The following is a 19,256-nucleotide window of genomic DNA, read 5'->3' as shown; positions in this document are numbered from 1 at the left end:
ATGGAGGCCAGAGGGTACTGAATCACTCTTAAATTGGAGGTAACTATCAGAGACCATGATGTGGGTGCTGGAAATCAAACCCAGGTCCTCTGGAAAAACAGCTAGTGCTCTTAATCACTGGGCCATCTCTCCATCTAGCCTGACCAATGAGTGTTTAAAGAATTCTGTATGCTGAGGGAAAAGGAAATGTGGGAACTGTTAAATGAGAGTAGTGGCCTAAGAACTGGAGCAGAGCACAGAAGGGAAAAATGAAATGGCACTAGAAAAGAAGATGTAGGGCATGTATCTTCAGTATGCGCTCACTAAAAGAAAAGATAAGAAAAGGCACGGGGAAATTTAATCAAATGGAGGTCCGTGCAGGCAGCTGTAAGCCTGACTTAGGGAGAACATTTGGATTTAAGAGGTCTTGGAGAATGGTGATACATATGAAAATTCAACTGGAATGCATGTCCCCAGTTTCACAGTTCCTAGGTTACACCAACGGTTGCTAGATAAGGTGAGAAAACAAAAGTAATTCTGGGAGTGGGGAGGAAATGGAGCTCAATGTATACATTTTTGAGACGGGGGAGTAATTTTTAGCATTACCCACATTTTTCGGTCCATGAAGGTAACAAATATTTCTCGAATATATGTGCATACAGTAAGGTCCAGCACAGCTTCTCAGTAATTCATAATTTTGGCTCCAATTAACTGTCTGAAGACATGGGGCTGTACTTAAGAGTAAGTACTCAGCTAGAAGGTAAAAGAACCAACTCTCAACTAGAGGGAGATTTTTCATCATTTCTAAGCTACTTGTATCCTGTTCTACCAAATAAATCCATTTGCAGAGATGTTGGTATTGTGTTAAAAAATGTCTTCTCTCAATGTCTGGAAATGGGCTGAAGATAACCTCAGTAAGGAAACAGCAGGTATCAAAGTTTCAAAAGTTGGTGGCATCACACAGACAGAGCTGAAGGACAGAGCTTAGAGAAACCAATATTCCCGAAACACACAGATGCCCCTGAAAGAAGTCTGGTCTCAGGGACACAAGCCAGAAGATGAAGTCACTGTACACACACTTACTGTTGTTACTTCTTTGACCCTCAAAAAGAAAAATAATTAGGTTAATCACTGATAAAAATGCAAATTCAGATCTATACACACATCCTTTCTCTATAGTAACAGGACTAAACAAAACAGCTTTTGTAAGTCATAATAAAACTGACTGTAAGAAAAATTACCTCCAGCTCATGTCTTTCTCTATGACATGATTTATGAACCATTTCCATCTAGAACTAATTTTAAATTATTAACTTCTTAAATAAATCTGGGATTTTTCTCCCAAGGCAAATAAATCAAATATCATCTTAATATCTGACACATGAGGCTCATTTTAATCTACTGGTGTAGACAGCAACATAACAAGATTTATATAACTTTCGTAATATACACAATAGTTAAACACTTTTTAGTAACATGGAGCATACCTTTATGTTGGCTAGAATCTGCATTGAAGTTCATCTGTCCTTCAAGGTGACCATGTCCATTATCATCTGAATGCCTCGCATGAGGGTCATTGTGAAGCATATTAGGCTGCGTGTCAGCCCTTTCTCCCAACAAAATACCGAATAGTTGAGAACACAAAAAAAATCCTATTGCTGATCCACAGAGGAAGGTTAAAAAATTCAGCCAAGATTTAGAGGCCATTTCCCGGGAGTGTATTTCTGTTTAAAAATAATAATAATAATAATAATTAAATAATAATAATAAACCAATAACTTAAAAAGCGGCTTCCTGTTATAAAATTAGATAGCGATCTAAATTATCAAGAAGAAAAATTCTGGGGTTTAGTTTTCATAGGAAGTTGATCCCTTCTGAAAGAAAATGTTTCTAATAATATTTAACTTCTCCTCACCTATGACTCTCCCGCTTTATGTGTTGCTTTAACAGCCCTTTGTGGACAATTACAAGCAGTAGTAGGTGGACTCATTATTGTTGGCACAGAGCCTGGATCCTCCTCTCACCAGGATCCTCCATGAACCAAGCTTGTTTGCCAGAATAATTTTCATTCTTGGCTGTCAACTCTAGAGCCTTCATTTTTGTAGCAATCATCACTTAGTCTATTCTTCAATACGGAGTTAGCAACCTTTGTAAAGAACTAGAAATAAAATGCTTCCGGCTTTGTGAGCTACATACTGTCCCTGTTCCATCTTTTTCTTTAAAAATGTAAAAGCTGTATCTCTCTTGGGTTGGAGAGCCTGGACACTGGCACCAGCTCCATCTGAATAGCCGGCAGGCCCTTGGGAAGAGAAGGCTGGTGAGGATTGGAACTTCCAAGAGAACACTAGAGAACAACTGGCTGTCTTGAAGAAACCTCATGAAGATGAGATCAGCACCATGAAAAAAAAAAAGATCGACTGAACATTTGCAGAAACAAACTGAGAAGTATAAGAAGATGAAAATCCTAAAACATCAGGATAACTAAATGCACACAGCTCCCCCCCCCCCCCCCCCCCCCCCCCAGAATGGCCTGTATCATTGCCCACTTCAATAGAAACCTAATTCTGAGTATTTAATACTTGGCCTGTGTGCTATTAACAGATAACAACTTATGAGCAGTTAAAAAAACAAAATAAAATAAAACCAAAAGCCATCCTGCCTGTGGTGGGTAGGGAATATAGAGAGCTACAGTCAGCAAAGTTTTGGGACACAAGGTCTTGTTTTTGAAAATGTAGTGTTATCTAAACACATCCAAGTCCATTCCTGTGTATGATGACTGGGGCTGGTTCCAAATCAGAGCTGAATAGCTGCAGCAGAAGTAACGTGCCCAACAAGGCTTTACCTAGCGCTTTCTAGAAGTTTGCTGACTCCTACTCCAAATACCTGTTTTCATAGCACTGCTGGATGTCAACCCTGAATGTTCAAGTCTCTCCCTGTTAACACATTGACTCACAAAGTTCTGGGTGCATCTGTATATCTTCAAATTTAGTACACAGCCAGGAACACAGTGGGGGCTCAGAGAATACTCCCCAACTACTTCACAAGGTATTCTCTTTTTAACAGCGTGTTAACAGTCATCTACATGGGAGTTATAAATCCTTTATTCTGGTAGCCTTAAGTATGTAATCTCTCATTAGCTAAGAAAAGTTTTAATGCTAAGCATCTGTCATATGCTAGGTTCTTTCCACATATAATTTCAGTTTCTGCTCTCACAATGTCCATTTTACTGACAAGAAAACAGAAAATTTAAAAAAGTCAAGCTAGGGAAATAGTTCAACATTTAAATAGGAGAGCTTGCTGGATAATCATGAAGATCAGAGAAATTCTGTCAACACCTGTAATTTTGACCCTGAGGGATCTGATGCCCTTTCCTGGCCTTTGTGCAGACACACATGCACACACCCACACAAAATAAATCTTTAAAAGTCAACAGGTAATACAGACTTTTTTCTGGACACTTTTAAAACACAATACAGTATAACTATATTAGGCAGTATAAGTCAATGATAAAATGGAAAGATATTTGCATATAGCCTCTAACACCTTCCCATATGTGAATGGTTAGGGCAATTACAAAGCAGAGATTTGCACCCAGATCTACCTGCTTAAGAAGAGCCAATGTTTTCTAAATTACATTCCTCATTTTTCAAACAATCACCATTAACAGAAAGGACAACATGTATACAAAGAGTCAGGAGTATGAAATTAAAAGTCAGCGTTCTTTTAAACCAAAGAACCACTATCAGAACCACGGAACTGAAAGTTTCACCACTTATTTATAGAATGCCTCACTAGGCTCACCTCTATCAGTCATCAATGCATATGAGAAAAACTGAACAAAGTGTAACACACTTGTCTGAAGATACTAGTAAAATAGTGAAAGCATGATAACTAGAGAAGAAAGAAGAAGTCAGGAGAGGTGAGTCAGATATTTGGCACAGCTCTACTCTGGACAGTTAAAGTTGTTCTTTGCTCTCAGCAGGGGAACTGGTTCCAGGAATCCACAGATGATTAAATCCTTTATGGAAAATGCAAAGGTACTTGTAAATAACTTTCAGTATATTTAAAGGATCCATTATATTGAATATAACATAAATGATATGTTTTAATAAAGACAAGAAAAAGGTCTTTATATGCTTATTACATATGCACTTCTCCAATAGTTTTAATCTATGATTGGCTTTATGATTATACATGTGGAATGCATGGATACAGAAGGCTGACTATACTGATTTAGAAAGTAAACAGTTGAGGCAGCAATAAAGTTAAGCAAAACTCAAAGTTAACATCTTTCTAGGAGAGGTGTGAAGAAATACTTGGTGTTTTATTATTTGTTTCCATTTTAAAAATATTTTGGGACTCTGTCTGATGCCTGCCATCCACACTTACCCTTCTCAGATCATAAGTAGTTACCTTTGAAGGCCCCTCCCTGTTGTTCCCCTTCCAATTTCAAGGACTCTTCCCTTTATGACTATTTGTGAACTCCTATTTCCTTTCACATCCCTGACATAAAGCAATCATCTCTGAAGGTGGACTGCATCCCCAGAACCCAGTCGATTTCTGATGAAAGCACGTCCAGCTTCTCAGATTCTTCAGGCACACTGCAGCAGACTAACCACTCAACCATCTGTTCCATTATGGAAGCTTGCTCAGGAGGGAGGAAGTTGTCTATTCCAAGTGCTTAGTAAGCCCCACCCATCATAAGATTTATATGGGCAACACTTTAAAAATACAGATCTCTAGGCTTCTTAATTTGGACCTCAGATGCAAAAAGAACTGAGAAAATTAAAATTTGTCTTTATTGTAAAGAGAGTCTTTTATTATTTGTTGTGAAGAAAAAAAAAAAAAACAATCCAAAGTTCCGTACTCAGAAAAAAACACCATTAGCATTTGGTAAGAGTGCTTACAGATCTATGCTATGAATAGCAGGAGAGAAGAGAAGAGGTAACTATAGCTAACATGTCAGAAACATTATACAATAATAACTTCATATGAAGGAAAGTCAAATGGTTCAGTGAGTAGAGGTACTCGCTGCCAGGCCTAGCAAATGGTGTTCAGTTTCTGAGACCTGCATGACGGAAGGAGATGACTCTGGCAAGTTGTCCTCTGACCCCCACATATGTCATGACACATGTGTATGTGTGAGCATGCACACACATAAATAAGAACAAAATGGTAAGAATTTTATATGGATAACTGAGGGCTATTATTTTGCATTTTACAGATAATGCAGGCAGATCAGGTACATTGTCTGCAAAGATCATGCTGAGTGAGCTATCCCAGAAGCAGAGACACACACGGTATACACTCACTCATATAGACATATGATATAGGATAAACCTACTAAAATGTGTACACCTAAAGAAACTAATCAAGAGGGAGGACTCTGGCTAAAATGCTCAATCCCTATACAGAAAGGCAAAGAGGATGGACATCAGAAGAAGGAGAATATAGGGAACAAGTCAGGAGCTTGCCACAGAGGGCCTCTGAAAGGCTCTATCCTGCAGACTATCAAAGCAGGTGCTGAGACTTATGGCCAACCTTTGGGCAGAGTGCAGGGAATCTTAGGAAAGAAGTGGGAAACAGTAAGATCTGGAGAGGACAGGAACTCCACAAGGAGAGCAACAGAACCAAAAAATCTGAGCAGAGGGGTCTTTCCTAAGACTCATACTCCAACAAGTACCATGCATGGAGATAACCTAGAACCCCTGCACAGTTGTAGCCCATGGCAGTTTAGTGTCCAAGTGGGTTCCATAATAATGGGAACAGCGACTGCCTCTGACATGAACTGATTGGCCTGCTCTTTGATCACCTCCCCCTGAGGGGGGAGCAGCCTTAACCAGGCCACAGAGGAAGACAATGCAGCCACTCCTGATGAGACCTAATAGACTAGGATCAAAAGGCAGGAAAAGAAGACCTCCCCTACCAGTGGACTTGGGGAGGGGCATATGTGAAGAAGGGGGAGGAAGGGAGGGGTTGGGAGGGGAGGGTGGAGAGAGCTACAGGGGGGATACAAAGTGAATAAAGTGTAATTAATAAAAAATTGTAAAAAACAAGGAAATCATAAAAAAAATTTGGACTCTTAACCACTTTTTATAGTTTTAAAGAACTGAGATTACACTGGTCATGCAATTTCAAAAATTTAACTGTAAATTCTATTTTTTGAACTTATAAGAAAAAAGGAAGTGAAATTAATCTGAAAAAGTTAAGCATTTAGAATCTTTCTTAAATGATCCTTTTTAAAGATATAGAAAATTATGAAAAAAAAATATATTTTTTTTTGCTGTGAGAAATGTGGAAATCCATAGGTACACATATGCTCACACTCAACTTTATTAATTTTATTTGGTAAATGTTTGTTTTGCACTCTAATTGTTTCATAGCTCCATCCTGGATCTATATGAAGTCAGACTCAAAGTTCATCAACAGTTATTTCATCAGAGCTATCTTTGTTTCCGTTACATCTTACCAACTGGAACACAGTAACTAGTTGTGCCGGCGCTAACTGGTGCCACAAATGGAATTCCTGTAGGCTTGAGAGCACTTGTGATTACTTTCGAAGTACAACTTGATCAAGTATACCTTTTCCTCCAAAATTTGTAGATGTTTTGCCATGGTCTTCTCACATGGGTATTACACGAGTTTTGACCCCTTGTAGAAGTTCAGTTTTTGCTCCCTGTAGACCAGGTGTGTCTTGTACTACTACCTTTGCAGACATTGATAGTCATGAAAATTTGAAGGCTGTGACAGTCCTGCACTGAACAAGTAAGTCTATTTTCCAAAAGCACCCGCTCACTTTGTGCCACACTGTCACAGTTTGGTAATGCCCTCAATTCTGAGGCACCAAAATTGCAGGAGCAGTGCTAGGAACCAAACTGAAGGCCTCATGCATGCCAGGCAAGCCCTTCCACTTCTTAGTTTGAGGTAGCTCACTAAGAAGTCCAGGCTGGCCTGGAACTCATTCTGTATCCAGTTGTCTCGGCATCCTAAACAGCTAGGGTTACAAGACTGCCTCACTGTTACTACATATTGTGGTGATCTGGAATCAGTGACCTTTGCTATCAGTGTTAGTACTGTTTTGGAACACCATGAAATACACCTGTATGAGACCATGAACCTAATAAAGATTCTATGTGTTTTGACTGATTCACTAACTTCTTGTTGGGACTGAGCACCAGGAGTTTAAAAAAAGTAACTTAAGAAAAAGTAAGACCTTAGCAGGTGTTTGGACAGAGCCCTGGCTTCATCTGCTACAATTCTAGGGTATCGAAAGTAAAAAAAAAACTAACTAGTTTGGATTTGTAGTGTAGAACTCCCATAGTGTTGACCAAGGATGCAGTCCCATTAGGTCATCTTACACTTGAGGCTTACTGGTCCAAAACATGTCCAGAGATTACAATTAATTTTCAGCACCACTGTAAGTTATGAAGTCAGCTAAGAATTAGCTGACATTTTAGAGAAAGCTCCAAATATGTAAGGAACCTAAGAATCACCCAAGTCCACAGTTCACATTAAGAGCAAGCCAGTATGCAGCACCCCTCCATGACCTCTGCATCGGCTCCTGCCTTCAGGTTCCTACTCTGTTCAAGCTCCTGCCCTGACTGCCTTAAACCATGAACTGTGATATAAGAGTAAGAGAAATAAACCCTTCCCTTCCCAAATCATGTTTTATCACAGAAACCCTTAGAAACCCTAAGACAGATGCTCAGCCTATGATGGAGTTGTAGTCCAATAAATTCACTGTAAGTTGAAAGTATTCGAGGAAGGAGCAAATGTATTTAATACCCTGATAAACACATCATAAAAAGTTGAAGAGACACATTGAACCACTTAAAATCCTGATGCAGTGACGCGGTGGGTAAAGTGCTTGTTGCACAAGCCAGACCACCGACGGACTCACAATGGGAGACCTGACCCCGGAAATTTGTCCCTGAACCCCAACACATGTACTGCAGTAAGTACGGATTCATACACATCACACACAATACTAACTTCCTTAAATTTCTGTATTATCATTAAACAAAATCCTGATGCTCATTGACTCCCCATGGGGTTAAATTCTCATAAGCCCAACACAAAGACAAAAAGTTCAAGACAATCTGTTCTACCATAGAGACATAATCACTGACTTTTCTCCTGTCTTGAGTAAAGATTTCAAGAAAGCAAAATAAAGCACCTTGTCTACCACAGTTGCTGCTGCTTTTCTCAAGTAGTACAGGCTGTTCTTCAGCTTCACCCAACAGGAAGCAAACGGCAGTGCTGCAAACACACTGAAACACTGACTGCAAGTAGCACACCGTCCATTCCCCACACCTGCTAGCTAGCCTGACCTTCGTACCGCTCTCCTTTACCTTTCATGACAATTTACCAACTCCTTCTCAACTTAGTAGACAATTTTAACCTTTTCTCACTTTTAATAAGCATACTGAAGCTTCTTTCTGGCGTGCCCACGTTGCCCCTGCCATCACTGTAAGAGTGTGGGGCCATTATTTACTAAAAATAAGGCCGGCCTGAACACAGTACTGAAATACTATGGCAGTGGAGCTGAGACAGCCGTGAGGAGACTAACTGCAGCAGCATGTGTGGCAAGAACACTCTGAGATGGTTACGACTGCTGTGCCTTTCTAATGCCACATGAGTAGGTCCATCAGCTAAACTTGGCAGACAAGATCCAGCTCTAGTGTACCTTCCTTTCAGCTTATTCGCCCAGTCTTAAAGTTTGCCATGAACGTTTATAGGGACAGCTCTGACCCTTCCATTCTTCTTACCCTGAATAATCGATCCCATTTTATATTATGGATAGATGTATAGTTAGTTATCTTTTAGCTTTAGTATTCTCTCTGGCATGCATGGCTCCCCATGACTAGTTAACTAAATTAACTCCCATGAAGTCCTTCCTTATTTCTCCACTTACACCTCTATGACACTCATGATATATTATCAGAAGCCTACGCATCCCTCTCTACTCTTAAACTATGAGCTTCCTATATTTGTTATTTTTATGGTCATTTTGACAAAATGCTTCACAACGCAAAGGAGGAAAATTTCATTTTGATTCACAGTCTCAACAGATTCAGTCCCTAGTTGCCAGAGTTGCTCGGCCAGTTGTACCTGTAAGTGCACATCAGTAAGAACAAGTGGCAGAGGCTGTTCTTTCATTTCAGCCAACAGGAAACACTCACCAGCCTTAACATTTGGGAAAACCACCCACGAGTAGCTAATATCCTATAAACCCCATCAGCTCTGCAGCCACCAGAAGGCTTAAATCCAACCCAGGGAAGAGCCATGAAGATTTAGTAGACTATTTTGAAAAGGTTTCTCTTTTCCCCTATTTCTATCTTCATAAAAGTACCCTTTATTAACCAGAATGTCTAACTTCTGAGCTTACCACAGCTATAAAGCCTAGATTAACTTTACCAATTATGGTGGATGCATCAGTGTCCTTAGATGTTCTCCTACTAAATGAAATATTAGTATAATATAAAGGTTTAAGTTATCACCACCATTATTTAGTCCTGCATGGGAAGCACACACAAATGTAACTGTATAAGAAAATAACAGGTATATGTATTTAAGAAGGTGTCAAAACCAACATGGTAATTGATAATTTGACCAACTATGAAGAGCTGGAAACACTTAAAAGAAATCATTTAAAGGTGATTATTTGTGAAATGAATCATATTTCTATATATAGAAAAATTATACAGAAAAGAATTGTAGTAGAAACCAAAGAAGCTGTAGGTAACAAATTATTATTACTTTAAAAGCACAAGAGCTACATGAAGGGAAATATAATCCCACTCAAGGATCAAGAATAAAAACTGAATAAATGGAAAGGCATGACACAGTCTGATATATGAAAAATCAACTATCGTTTTTGGGGAAAGGATAGACCAGTATTAGGAATAAGACCCCTCCCCCAGACATTATATGGATGGAGTCTGATGTTAACTATTTTAGATGTCTGAAAAAAACTATCAAAGATCCAAATTTTTCTGTGAAAGACTTGAAAAGTAAGGTAAATATAGGTGATTTCCATTAATTTAACCTCTTAGGGGTAATTACCCATCTTTTGCTCCACTAGGTCTGCTTCATAGGCAGCTGTTTCTGGAGCACATATTTGTTGAGCAGTTGTTTTGACAGTTATGGAAACAAAGGTGGGCAATAAGAAACCTGTCCTCTGAACCCTGGAAGGGTGACTGCTGCTTTTGACCACAGAACTAGATATAGAGCCAGCCACTGCTGATACGCCCTCACATACCACTGTAAATCCTCCCTCTCTGGTTGAAGAGACTTCTAGGAGATTCAAAAGGCTGATACCTTTTTCTTTTTTTCTCCTCCACCTCGGTTTGAGAACTAAGACATAAAAAAGGCAACTGTATACACAAGGGCAATTACAAACCCAGATAAAGTACAATCTTAGAAATACCTTGGTTTTACATATCCTTGACACAGAGACAGAATACAGCAATCAAAAACAAAACATCAAACACCAGGGAATAGCGCAATCTAACTTCATGACCACATTATTAATGAAAAACATGTTTTTTTAACAAGTAACACAAGGCACACAAATGAGAAAATATGATTCATTCAGAGCAACAAGGAAGCAAAACCTAACTAACAAACTGTCTCTAAGACAGACTTGACAGTAATCTATTAAACAAGAGTTTGAAGAAACAAAAAACCTAAAAGAAACCAAATGAAAATCTACAGCTTAAAAGCACTATTAATTAAATTTAAAAATCTACTAGAAAGGATAAACCCAAATCTGAGCAGGCAGAAAAAAGAAACAGTAAGCCTGAAGACAGAACAATTGAAATGACTGAGTCTGAGGAGGAACAAAAAGATGAATGTGAGAACATAAAAGGTCTGTGGGACACCATGAAGGAATCCAGCAAAGAGACTGTAATTCCTAAACAGGATTAAAAGAATATCCAAAGGAACAATCACTGGCAAGCCCCAGATTCAATACAAGATTTCAATATTAGCATCCAAGAGGTTCAATAGGTGCCAAGGAGGATGAACTCAAAGATATATGAAAATACAATGTAATCAAACTGTAGGCTAAAGAAACTATTTTGAAAGCACAATGAAGTGATTCATGGCCTGAAGTGATTCATGGCCTATAAGTGACTGTCAGTAAGCTTCTCATATTTCTCTTCAGAAACTTTGGAGGACAGAAGGTAGTAGGCTGATAGCTTAGAAGGGCTGAAAAAAAAATGTCAACCACAAATCCTACATCTAACAAATTTTCCTTTGAAAGTAAAGGGGAACTTAAGGCATTCTTGTGTAAACAAACCCCAAAGCAGTTCACTGTCCCACACCTGCTCTGCTAGAAATGCAGAATACTTTAAAAATACAGCAGACAATAAAAGTAAATAAAAAATTAAACATACAGGTAAACACAGTATCTTGTACTATTATAGCTTTACTTTTTATCTCTACACTTGGTTTCCATATAATTTAAGAGACAGGCATTAGTATAGTTTTGACACACAATGTATAAAGATGTCATTGTATGGTTTCAACAAGTGAACTGGAGGAGTTATAAAAGAAAGGCATTTTTGAAATACTATTGAAGTTAAATGGGTATGTACTCAAACTAGAGTACTGAAGCTTAAGGATATAAAGTATAATTCCCTTGATAACCAAAGAAAACAGCTAAACAACATACGCAAAAGAAAATGAGAAAGTGATTCATGAAGAGGGGCTAGAAAACGAAGACAGGAGTCCCTTCTGGTTTGTAACTACTTTAAACGAAAATGGATTAAACTCTAACCAAGAAGCAGAGATAGGTAGAATGGATAAACATGATACAACTATATTTTAACTATGAGACTAACTTCAGAGCCAAAGACAAATAGTTTGAAAGTAAAAGTATAGAAAAGAGATGCTCCATGCAGATAGTAACCAAGAAAATAGCAATATAAAACAATTATGTGTATCTAATAATTGATCACTAAAACATATGAAACAAAAAAATACAAATATATTTCATGCTCATGGACTGTAAGACCTAACACTGTTAGGATACAGTGTTGATCTACAGTCAATACAGTAACAAAATAATCTCCAGAGTCAATGAAATTTTTAGTAAAATCACAACACTTTTTAAGAATAGAAAAAGCCCACCCTAAAATTTGTATAGAATCTCAAGAGGCCTTAGGCAAAATAGTACTGAACTCAGTAGTAAAAACAAACAAAAAACACACAAAACTTTGTGCATTTTTTTTTAACTGATGACTTTATCAAAACAAACCAATCATAAAAAGACAATGTATGGCTTCTCTTAATACTTTAAGTAAAACTCAGTAACAGGGTAGAATTTTGGTTAACAAGAGCTGTGGGGAGGTAGAATGGGACTTGTTTAAATGGTACTGAGTTTCAGCCTCACAGGATGCAGAGCTCTAGAGTAGAACAATATAACTGTAACCATCATTGACTTGTACAATTAAAAATTACTAAAATTAACATTTTGGGTGTATTTTACCACACACACAAATCACATGAGTTTTCTACAGATCAATCTGTGCATGTGATGTGATTCTGGCCAAAACACAGAAAGACTTTTAAAAGTTAAACAACTCTTTAAAAATATCCCAAAGGTTTGGAAAAATGAGAGCATAAATTTTATTTATTTATTTATTTATTTATTTGTTTGTTTTTAGGATCAGATCACCATGTAGCCTTGGCTGTCCTGGAACCTGCACTGTAGACCAACCTGGCCTGGAACTCAGAGATCTAGCTGCCTCTGTCTCACAATTAAACACCTGTGCCACCATGCCTGGCCACACAATGAGTTAATTCCTGAATGGTGAATGGGTAGAGGGAAATACACAATGCATATTGCATGTTAAAATATGTTTACATCAAGGCATTAACAGCACACACAAATAATCTCATCCCTTGGGAGGCGAAGGCAAAGGGGTCTAGGTCTTGAAGAACAGCCTAGTGTCAGCCTGGGCTACCTTGTCTCAAAATAGGCACATATACTTCCTCTTTCTCATAACCAAACCAAAAACAAACAAACAAACCAGAGGTCAACGGAAATAAGTTAACAATTTGATGTTGAGACTGACAGGCTGACAGGCCAATCGCCACATTTGTAAAAGCATGTCAATTAGTAACAAAGATTTGCTGAGCAACTCTACGGACTGCCATTTGAAATGCTACCAGTGAGACGGACCCTCTACTTCTTGCATGAATGACTGATCATTATGCATCCGAAGCAACCTCAGATACGGGTGGACAGACATAACAGTTCACAATTATCTTACCTCGATGGTCTCCAAGCAGCAGGTGGGATGTTTAACCTTTTGACGCCCAGTCTCTCCAAGTTTTTAAAACTACTAGAATTGTGTCTCAACACCAACCTTCTCTAGAACCTTCACAGTGCTGGTTTCTCTGTCAGTGAAATCTGCTATTCCCTCGCTGGACAGTATTCTCCACTGCAGCAAACTAGTCACCCTTCTTTTGTCAAGCCCCAGGCAGACACTGAGATAGTTTTTCATCAAAATGAAATGGTCTGTGCTTTAAAAAAAAAAGGGGGGGGGGGCATGTGGAAATGTAATACGTAATCCACATAGCACTTGACATCAAGAAAAAAATGGCTTATTCAAGGCGTCGTATGAAAATAATTAATCCTTTGGAAAACACAAAAGCAACCAGCTGAGTCTTTTTCTAATAATTAACAATTACAACTGCTTCTAAGATTTCAGTATTTTAAAAACAGACTAAAAGAAAACATCTTTTTGCATATTTATACGGTGAACTGAGAGCTTCCTAAAACTCAGATGCTGGGTCTATAGAAAAACAGTTTATTCAGTGAGCAAGTCTTGGAAGCAAAGCTGCTGCTCAAAGGAATGTTTCTTTATAACATGCTTTAAAATGAGTATACGGCATAAAGACAAATGATTAACAATATAAAAAATGAAGACCACAAAGACTCCAAAGAAAACAAACACAGTAGTCAAGGCCATTCAATTTCACCAACAATTAAGGAAAGGGTAAATCAAATGAAGAGAAACTGTTTCTAAGCCAGCATACTGGCAGAATTTCTAGTTTATTAATATACGGAATTAACTGGCACCATAAAATCTTCCTTATTTTTACTGTATTTTCAAAGAATATTTGGCTATTATTTTAGAAGCTTACATAAATATACCTTGAACAGTCATTTCATGATCAGTCATTTAACTTACGGAAAAGCTCATCAAAGCCTTTCAAGATGTTCATGACAGCCATGTTCAGATGTTAGTTCCCCGAGTACTTTACACTGCAGCTGCCAAAAACATTGACCTACACATGTTGATGAAAAAAATATATGCACCTGTGGGTAATATTGTGAATTGTTATAATGTGTATTTTGTAAAAGTAGAGCATGAAAACAAAACAAACAAACAAAAAAACAAAACAGAATGAAAACAAGGAAAAACCCTCAAAGAACAGAGGGAAGAAAATATACAAAAAAGCATTAGGTTTTATTATTTACCTAAGCTCGCCATGAAGGTTTATATGAAACCCTATCCTCCTCTTGCCTTCCAAAGTAGAAGACAGCATGGTGGATCACACCTATAATCCCAGCACTTAGAAGGTAGAGGTAGATGGACCACAAGTTCAAGGCTGTTCAGCCCTACATGAGGCCTGGTCTCAAAAAAACAAAACCAACACAAAATAATGCCTGTAACTCCCAAACCATCATCTCCCCCTACAAGCAGCATTGAAATTTACAACAAAGGGACCTACTATTCTCTACTCTATCATTATCACTGATTTTCCCCAATATAGCCTCACTTATTTTAACTGTATAAAAGACTTTTTTAAAAATAGTTAATGCATACACATCCACACACACATAAATTCCCATATATGTAAAGCTAAAAAAGTTTTTACTTTTCTGATAAAAATTAAGTAAAGTTAGTAGTTTACTTATCTAGAGAGTAAAAATTAAAACATACTAATCTGCCTCCCCGTTACAACTCTTTATCCTGAAAGACTTCTCTGAGATTCAAAATCACATGGACTCAATTACACACTTCCACCTTGTCCACAGGGAATGCAAACTCAACAAGCCCCAAACCGAGCCAATACCTACCTCCCTTAACCTGTTCTTGTTACTTAAATATCAGTAATTATCTAAGCTACTCAGCAGTGTGCTCCTCTTTCATTCAGAATCATCTTATTATTGAAACTAGTAATTAGGAAAAAAAAAAAAAGTGCATGTATAAGGGTGGGGGAGAGGGGTGTGGACAAACCCAGGGTTTTTCACATGCTAAGCAGACACAAACACATAGACATTCCTAATGCTCCACTTACCCTCACCATATCCAAGTACCAAGCACTGCCAATTTATTTTCTACTAAAATTTCTAATCCATCCTCTTCTTCCTATCTATTCTTGCCTTATTTCACTCTCTCACCTGTCTCCCTGTCATGTGTCACTCTTCAACTCAATTCTACTTTACCAGAATGACCTCTAGCACCTGCCACTCCATGAATCCTCACAGAATTTTACAGCCTACAAGTGTAAAATGAACCATCTGTAATTAACATGACGTATAAAGTCTCTCCTGGATGACTCACCTTTCACTAATCCATCCAACAACCTTGACTATCAACAGATTCTTAAACATTTCCATGTAGCTAGCTCCATATTTCTCTTGTGTTATCTAAAATGACCTCTTCTCTCCACTCCCTATGTTCCCACCTCAGCAAGTACTTTTAAGTCACATTTTCTTAATCTTGGTACAAGTGGCAATGTAAGCTAACTAGTGGCACTGTCGTGAGGGTTGTGCTATTAACTCCTAAGATGTTCAGAAGCTTCTCAGCTTGTATTTACTAGATGACAGCAGCATTTCTTCTAGTAGTGACAACCAAAATTCTATCTGGTCAAGGACCAAAGTCCTCACAGAGGAGTAAATCAGCTTTAGTCAAGAAGCACTCCACGAGGAAGGGGCAAGGGCTCAGTGAGGACCTGAGTTCAATCCCTAAGCCCATGTCAAAAAGCAAGGAAAGTACAGTGGCACATGCCTGCAATCCCAGCACAGGGAAACAGTGCCACAGGGGCCCCTACCTCGCTGGGCTTGACGACCACCCAGCTGTCCTAGCAGAATTAGCGACCTTCTCTCAGGGAGAGACCTTGTCTCAAAAAGTATGGTGGAAAGCAACTGAGGAAGGCACCTGAGACTGACCCACACTGGCCCAGGCACACCCCTGCACCAACCTGGTGTAGGTCACAGTCACATAGTTTCTCATATATATGTGTGTGTGTGCGTGGGGGTGTGTGTGTGTGTATGATTATTTATATACATATATATATACACATATGTATACGCATATATGTGTGTATATCTATGTATATGTATATATAAAAATCTCCCCTCAGCACAAATAAAGACTCATCACAACATTGCTAATCTTTAAGGACGACAAGGTTACTAAAGGAAAAGCCTACTTTTCCCACGCGGTCTTGGGCATCCTCTGCCATTACTGCCTCCACCCCAGTGTGAGCTGTCTTTCAATTACAGCAAAGGCCTTCCAGCCAGTACTTCTCTTCCTCCCACCTTTCTTCAGCCTATTATTGCTAGTTATGCCAGAGGCATCCTATCAACTGAAATCAGATCTTGTCACCCATTTTCTCAAAAGCCTCAACCACCTGCCTCATTTTAAAAAACCAAAACCTTAGAATGGCCTCTATTCAAAAATGCCTAATACTGGTTTCCCCCACTGTGTTTTAACTTTGGACTCTGCTTTGTTCCTTAAACAAACGAGGGTCTTGCTGTTCTTTGCTGCAAACACTCCTTCCTCTCTCCCGCACTCCTGTTTCATTCTCCAAACCATTTCTGCTCTCTGCTTCACAGGGGTCTTCTCTACACATCCAACTCCTAAGTCCAGCAGGCATTAGCCTCCAGTAGTGCTTGTCTGCCAGTTTCACTTATCTTGTTTACTTCCTAAAAACAACACATCTGATCAGCCAGCCTATCTGGAGGGCTGGTTACAAGTTTCCAAAACAAGAGAACTTTGAAAATTTGCATTTCTAACAAGTTCCTTGGTCGCAAAGTCACACAAGGACAATGCCTTGTGATAAGAGGGGTGGAGGCTGGAGTGATATAACAGAAAGCCCAGGACAATCTGAGACACAGAAGCTTGGAGTAACAGAGAGGATTCTGGTAGCCTCAGAAAACTAATACGGCAAACAAAGAAACAAGTGACTACACGGAGCTGTATACTACTTCAATTCCATAATTAAAGTGTGCTTCGGCATACAGATTTCACTGTAAAATAATCAGGTTTCCAAATTCAGAATCTCTCAACATTGCCTCCCCAGGTCCTCAATGCACTCAGCGCCGGTGCAAAGTAATTTGACTGAAGTTTCTTCTTGGACTCTCCCACATTCTAAAGGGACTCCTTGGTTCATAAAGAACAGCTGCACGTTGTCAACCCTGAGAGATATTAGCTTGTAGCAGTACCCCTCAGTTAGGGGGATGTACCCCTCCCCTCAGTTAGGGGGATGGCATTCGAATTAGTGAAAAACTTAAGTATACTTTGACATTTGTTTCTTACCAGATTCATAGATAAAATGCTAACTTTACATTTTATGGAACAAGTCTTGTTTTTCTTTCCTGAAATGAATAAAAGCAAGTATAATGGCATGCATGTATATGGATCTCATTACTTTGCATATTAACTTAAAATTTTAATTTTTAAATAGACCTAAGTCCCACCAGATTTGGTATTAAAAACATGTATCTTTCTTTTAACTTTGATGTAATTTTCAACTAAGTTTTTTTACTCAAATCTAAAAAAGTCTTTTTTAAATGTTTGTACTAAAAAGCCAAAAGTTTTGAGTGTAAGAGGTAAAAATTTCTATTTACATTTTATTTATAAATAAGCTGTCACAAAAAATTCCAACCACTGATTTCATCACACAGACCTGACGTTATATTATCATGAATTATAAACATAATCCACATTTATACTTGTTTACATGCATAACGCAATATTCATTTCAGCAAAATCAACACACAAGCAGCATACAGCCAACATAGAGTGAAGCACTTTTGCATTCGATGAGCTAAACATCAGCTCATTACATTACTCTTAAATTAACTGCTTATACAATTCTCAAATTTGATTGGTATGAAATTATAGGCTAGGATGATGTTTTTAAAGCAGGGGGGGGGGGGGGGGGGGGGGACCCTAAGTGGTCAGTAACCACAAAGAATTTGTAAAATGCTGAGTCCTGAGGAAAAAGATACAGGAGAACATAAATTTCAAGCAAATCTGAGACACTGCATAGTTCTCCCCTGGAGCTGAATTTTTAAGTGAGTCACACTTGCCTTCCTAAATCACTGTTTTACTTAACATATGGTGAAAAGAGTTAACTGTTTGGTAACTTGAAACTTTATATTCACTTAAACTGTCCAAAAATATATAAGTAAGGCTGGCAGGAAATAAAATTTATGCTGTAAATGCTTAGAGTACACAATAATGCATAAGGCTCATCTGACATTTATCTGAGAAGGGACTGGAGAACTGTCGTCTAAATACCTTCGAAAACCTCAGATTCCCACTTCCAAACTTACACCAGAAAAAAAAAAAAAAAAAAAAAAAAAGAAAACTTGTAACGTGCACAGCACTTTTTCCTTGGCACCCAGGCAGAGCTCTCTACGGTCTACGCTCAACTTCCAGCACATTACCCCATTTTCTGTCCCTTTCACATTGCCTAATTACTCAGCATGACGCGTTAAAGTTCTAACTCTGTAACTCTCTAATTCGGAAAGCGTTTTTGGTCTGTACGTACTGAAAGGCAGTATCGTGAATACCGAAAACCAGGCTGGGAAGAAGTCTATTTTCCAGAACGTGAGGGATCTTTGAATATTCCCGCCGCTTTCTGAGTGTGGACGGGGGCTAAAAAAAGAATCGATTCCCAATCCTCATCCCTAAATCACGGTCAGTTTACGAGAGTCTCTAAAGCCAAAGCGGTTTGTTTAACCAGCCAACATCTAGGAATGCCATCACGCCTCGTTACCAATCCTTCTGCGCGCAGGCGAGCCCCCAACACACCTGGCTAGTTCTCTCGGCCAACGGCGGGGAAACTTCCAACCACAACCGGGCAGCCACCGACCAGGCTGACGGTCCGGCGGGCGGCGGGCACTCCGCGGCGGAGCGGCCAGAAGGTGCTCGCACCTGAGTGCAGGGCCGGCGGCCGCTGGGCGCGCGGAGGCCGGGGCGGGGCGGCGGGCAGGACCGCTGGGCGCTGGCCCGCCCCGGGCG

General features: G+C 39.0%; 1 protein-coding gene across 2 annotated transcripts in view; it reads right to left on the bottom strand.

Annotated features, from left to right (window-relative positions):
* The window catches only part of C1galt1 (core 1 synthase, glycoprotein-N-acetylgalactosamine 3-beta-galactosyltransferase 1), a 30,484-nt gene that overhangs the window by 10,210 nt on the left and 1,018 nt on the right, over positions 1-19,256 (bottom strand). The window contains exons 1-2 of one of the 2 annotated variants that reach the window (XM_055612923.1): positions 19,047-19,141; positions 1,467-1,703 (exon numbers count right to left, since the gene is read on the bottom strand). In XM_055612923.1, coding sequence (XP_055468898.1) covers positions 1,467-1,686 — 220 coding nt within the window. In that variant the 5' untranslated portion in view covers positions 1,687-1,703; positions 19,047-19,141. Of the gene's footprint in view, positions 1-1,466; positions 1,704-19,046; positions 19,142-19,256 lie in introns of those variants that run through there. The other variant, XM_055612925.1, reaches the window with a different exon arrangement.

Source organism: Psammomys obesus, unplaced genomic scaffold (genome assembly GCF_907164565.1).
Source record: "Psammomys obesus unplaced genomic scaffold, mPsaObe1.curated_primary_1811, whole genome shotgun sequence".
Lineage (NCBI taxonomy): Eukaryota > Metazoa > Chordata > Mammalia > Rodentia > Muridae > Psammomys > Psammomys obesus.
Note: the sequence above shows the minus strand (reverse complement) of the source record. Positions and strands in the feature narration are given on the sequence as shown.